General features: G+C 31.7%; 1 protein-coding gene across 1 annotated transcript; it reads left to right on the forward strand.

The window, feature by feature from the left end:
• Positions 1-338: 338 nt before the first annotated feature.
• On the forward strand, positions 339-3,362 carry Smp_138900 (hypothetical protein; the record flags this gene model as incomplete). The annotated part of the gene is made up of 2 exons (XM_018798059.1): positions 339-344; positions 2,841-3,362. The coding sequence occupies 2 exons, from the start codon at positions 339-341 to the stop codon at positions 3,360-3,362; spliced, it is 528 nt and encodes a 175-aa protein (XP_018653038.1).
• Positions 3,363-4,446: the final 1,084 nt, after the last annotated feature.

Genomic DNA, 4,446 nt, shown 5'->3' on the forward strand with positions numbered 1-4,446 from the left:
CGAAATCTCTCTATCTGTGTCTCTATCACAATAATCAGGAACTATTCAGATAAATATTTAAACATTATCATTATTTTAATTAATGTTTAAATTGATTTTAGCGGTATGCCGCCATTTTGTTCTTTCTAAAAACAAATATGTTATTTTTCGAATTCTAGTGTGACTGCTATGTAGTTTATTTTTTTGGTTTTTCGCATTCATTTACTTAGAAATGGTGTAATTTATAATGAAAATGTAACTTTTTAATTCTTAACACAGTTGGCATTACTAGCTTGCACCTTTTCTTCTTTTAACTAGTGTTTATGTATCTAAGGTTTATGTGTATGTATTTGTATGAGATGAAGGTATGTAGATCTTGGTTCAAATCTGATAGTATTCTGGTTATATGTAAAAAGAGATATTTATGTTTTTTTGTATTTTTTTATAAAGATTTTCGATATTAAAATTGTAGCGAACTAGAAACTGTCTACCAAAATAGATTTGAATAGAAATAAATGAGAGAAAAGTTGCCTAGACTTATCTTTTAGTGATTGTGTTTATCAGTTATTGAATATTCCCCCCTGTATATAAACTGTGAATGCGTGCACATATAATAAATGTACGTACATTTTTATCTCTTTTAGACATTTTACATATTTATGAAATGGTCAAACTCAAATGTTAATGAACATAACTAAAAAAAGTAGATTAACTACTTATAAGTAGATTAGCTTTTATTTATTACATTTTCTTAATACTTTAAAAACGCATATATATATGGAAAAAGTATTTATGAACACTTACATAATTTATAGTTTACATGTTAGTCTTCATTATGAACTGATACATGAACTGGAGAAAAATTGACGTAAATTGATTAGCGATGATGATGATGATGACTATCTGTTGTGTTGATGTTTGTGTTCTTCAGGTTAAATGATTTATTTGTTGAGCTTTCATTGTCGTTTTCAACGACATTTACAGCTCTTGGTTTATGTAGAGTAATGAGTTTTTCAGTTATTTCACAAATTTTATATCATTTCATTTTGGTGATTATGTTTGTGATTAGCTATCTCTGTTGGTTTTATCAATTTTATATGTTCTGGGATTCAGACTGACTGTCTTTTTTTATTTTTTTTTGACTCTGATTGGTTTAAGTTTTTGAGTTTAAGTATTTGACCACAGATGTCTTAGAAATATTGCTCGCATCTTCTGGGATCACCGGGTAAGTAATAGTGAGGTTAGACACAGGGTATTAGGGAATGATGGTAAATCAGTTGATGAGCTTATGAATCTTCATCGACTGAGATGGTTAGCTCACGTGTTACGTATGCTTGAACATCGATTACCACGACGCGCTATGCTGACTAGTGTAGGGGATGGTTGGAAGAGAGTTAGAGGCGGCCGAACCAAAACGTGGCATTAGTGCTTGAAGTCACTAACTTCTAGTCTGAGCCATGTTGGTAGATGCAGACTACTTGGTTGGGGTCCGCGTGACTATCGTAAACAACGGTTGGAGACTCTGAATGACATGGCTCAGAATCGATCACAATGGAGTAGGTGTATACACTCTTTATCTTCCCTTAAACCTTAAGATTAAAATTGCTTCATAACTTTCTTCCTTCTTATACTATATCCTTATATACAACCTATCTTTTATATACTACCACCACTAAATTAACTACTTCTATGAATTCGGTGTTTATTTTTTTGTGCTAACGAGACATGGCAACTTGGACTGATGCATAAATGTGCCTGGTCCTACGTTTTAGCTGAGTGACTGACTGATCTAAGTTTCATGTATTGGTTGACAGATTGAATTTATACCATTGTGTCTATTGATTATCAACTGACCTAATTGTTATACTTTAAAAAACCCTCTGGAATTTTATGAGTTTATTCGACGTAAAAAAAAATTCTACGTTTTTCAAATCCAATTCACTTTTATGATTGTTTATGTAAATTTTATTACATTCTATTTTATCCAAGCCCGAAAGACAATAAGAAAAAAGTAAGTCAAATTAAATATAAGCTACAAAATAAATTACGCCAATTATGAGAAATGTTACACTTGGAACTGTGGATGCCTTCTTCACCAACGCATACATGAATACAAATTAACAGTAATATATTATCACTGATATTAATTCCTGAAGAATACTGAATCACCAAAAGCATCTACCATAGCTGCTAATTTTCTATCTATTTAGTGGATTCATACAATCTAAAATGAAAGTAAATGGACGGGAACACTGATAGTTATCTACAGAGGAACTATATTCGCCACAAAGTTTCAAAATAATTAAGTACATTATTAATAAGGTCATGAATTGACTATTTTAAAGAATATCCAACTGGGAGAAAATAATTATTTACTGTGTCTTGATTTTAATTGATTCTGCATTAGATTTATCATTTCAAATACTTATTCATATTATCATAGTGGCCGATAATTCCTTACCATTATCAGCCATAACAGTATGGAATAATGGTTATCGCACAAAATTAAATAAAACATTAAACTGGTAGGGTAAATGAAAAACATTACTGGCAGAACAAGTACAATCAAGGTTTCTTGTTTACTTAAATGTGGTTCAGGCATTTTATGACAATTACTGTGAAATACTAAACTTTTCCAGTTTATATTGTTTGAATTAGTTCATATATTGAGTAGTCGTCGTTGATTGTCACTGATCGGTAAACCAACAACCTTCACAAACCCTCAGCACCAACCGTTTCATATATATTTTGTTTTATCAAAAAACAGTCTGATGTTTCTTGAAATATCTATTCAATGTTTTCTTAACTTTTCCTCCCCATATCCCTCTCCTGCTCCCCCTCTGCGCACCAAAATTATCCAGACACAAACAGATTCGGCGTCAGAATATTCTAGTGAAACTGATGGTTCTGATGAGTCAGAGATAAATAATTATTCAGGTTTTGATTCAAATCTAATATCATCCAAATTATCAACAAATTCTTCTCAAGCTATAGAATCTACCATAATCGAATTAACTGATGTAAATAATAATAATAATAATAAGGTTACTGCTTCATCACATAATCTACCTGGCTGTGATATTAATGCTACATCGTTTCCAACGGATACAACTGGACAATTAATTCAACACCAACAGGTACAAAGGTCGGATATAATTGTAAAATCTAATTCTCAACAAGTATACTTCAACTCATCAGTCGATACTCACAATAGTATTAATAATAATAACAATACCAGCACCATCAACCACAGTAATTTAACAGATTGTGATAAACGTAATAGTTCAGCCAGTCTTGACAGTGGACGAGATTCTACATATGCTACAGGAAGTGAAGGCAGTAGTGGGGTGAGTATTGAAATTGTTTTGAGTACTTCTTTTTAATCACTTTCATTTTGTTTTTTAATTAATATAATATTAATTTTGATAGATTCAATATAACTCAATCGGCAAAATAATAGTTTTCTTTGTTGTGAGTTAACATCTGTTGAAGGATCAGTGAAAGTTAAGCATTAGTGAGCAATTATTTCACTTTAATTCGGAACTTCTTAACATGATTCACACTTATAAACCTGAAGAGGGCATGACAAGCAAAGATGGATAGTGGCTAGCAGTGGAATCCAGAAACAGACAATACTAAATGAATCTAAAGAGGACATATTCGTAGTTCTACAGATCCCACTACGATCATAATGTTATCATATCATGGAGTCTCAATCTAAGTGTTAATCATAGATACATTGTTGTTCTCATCTAATAACCTTGGTGGGTAACTGACAACCCTGAATTGATTAGACATACAAGTCATGGTCTAATGTTCAAGGATTGAGAAATATGTCAGAAAATTGTTTGATAGTTTGCATTTAAAATGCTAGGATTTTTTTCGAATGGTGTTTGGAAATGCAATTGATTGGTCTCTTTGGCATATGTACGTCCTGTGTGAACCACTTCGATATTACCATTAAGTCACAAGCATCATAAGCAGGGTTGGATGATAGCTGACGAGTCCAAAATGGGACGAGACGTACATCATTGATTCCACTGCTAACCACCATTCAACTCTGCTTATAAATTTTAAACTCCGTCTTGTAAAATGATAATAATTATTACTGTCATTACAAGATCTACGAAATTAATAAAGTGGGTTACAAGCTGATTCAGTTACTAGTTCGGTCAAAGTTTGACGCTTAGATAATTAAAACTGATTCATTTAAATTTGAGCCATACTCTTTTTGTGTATGAGTGCTGCCTAAATACACAAACAGAAGCAATTTGAATGGGCTACGGACCTCTCATCTAATAGTTTGAAGGCTATTGTTTCTACTACTAAACCGTTGATCTAGCCAACGAAATACTTAAATATTTCATACAATAGGATAAAGTCTATGTACTTTTAAGCCATTCAAATTAATTTCTTCCTTTTTTTAGTCATGTAAGTAATTGACAGTAGTAAATAAATATTAAATTT

This window comes from Schistosoma mansoni, chromosome 6 (assembly GCF_000237925.1).
Source record: "Schistosoma mansoni strain Puerto Rico chromosome 6, complete genome".
NCBI classification, from domain to species: domain Eukaryota; kingdom Metazoa; phylum Platyhelminthes; class Trematoda; order Strigeidida; family Schistosomatidae; genus Schistosoma; species Schistosoma mansoni.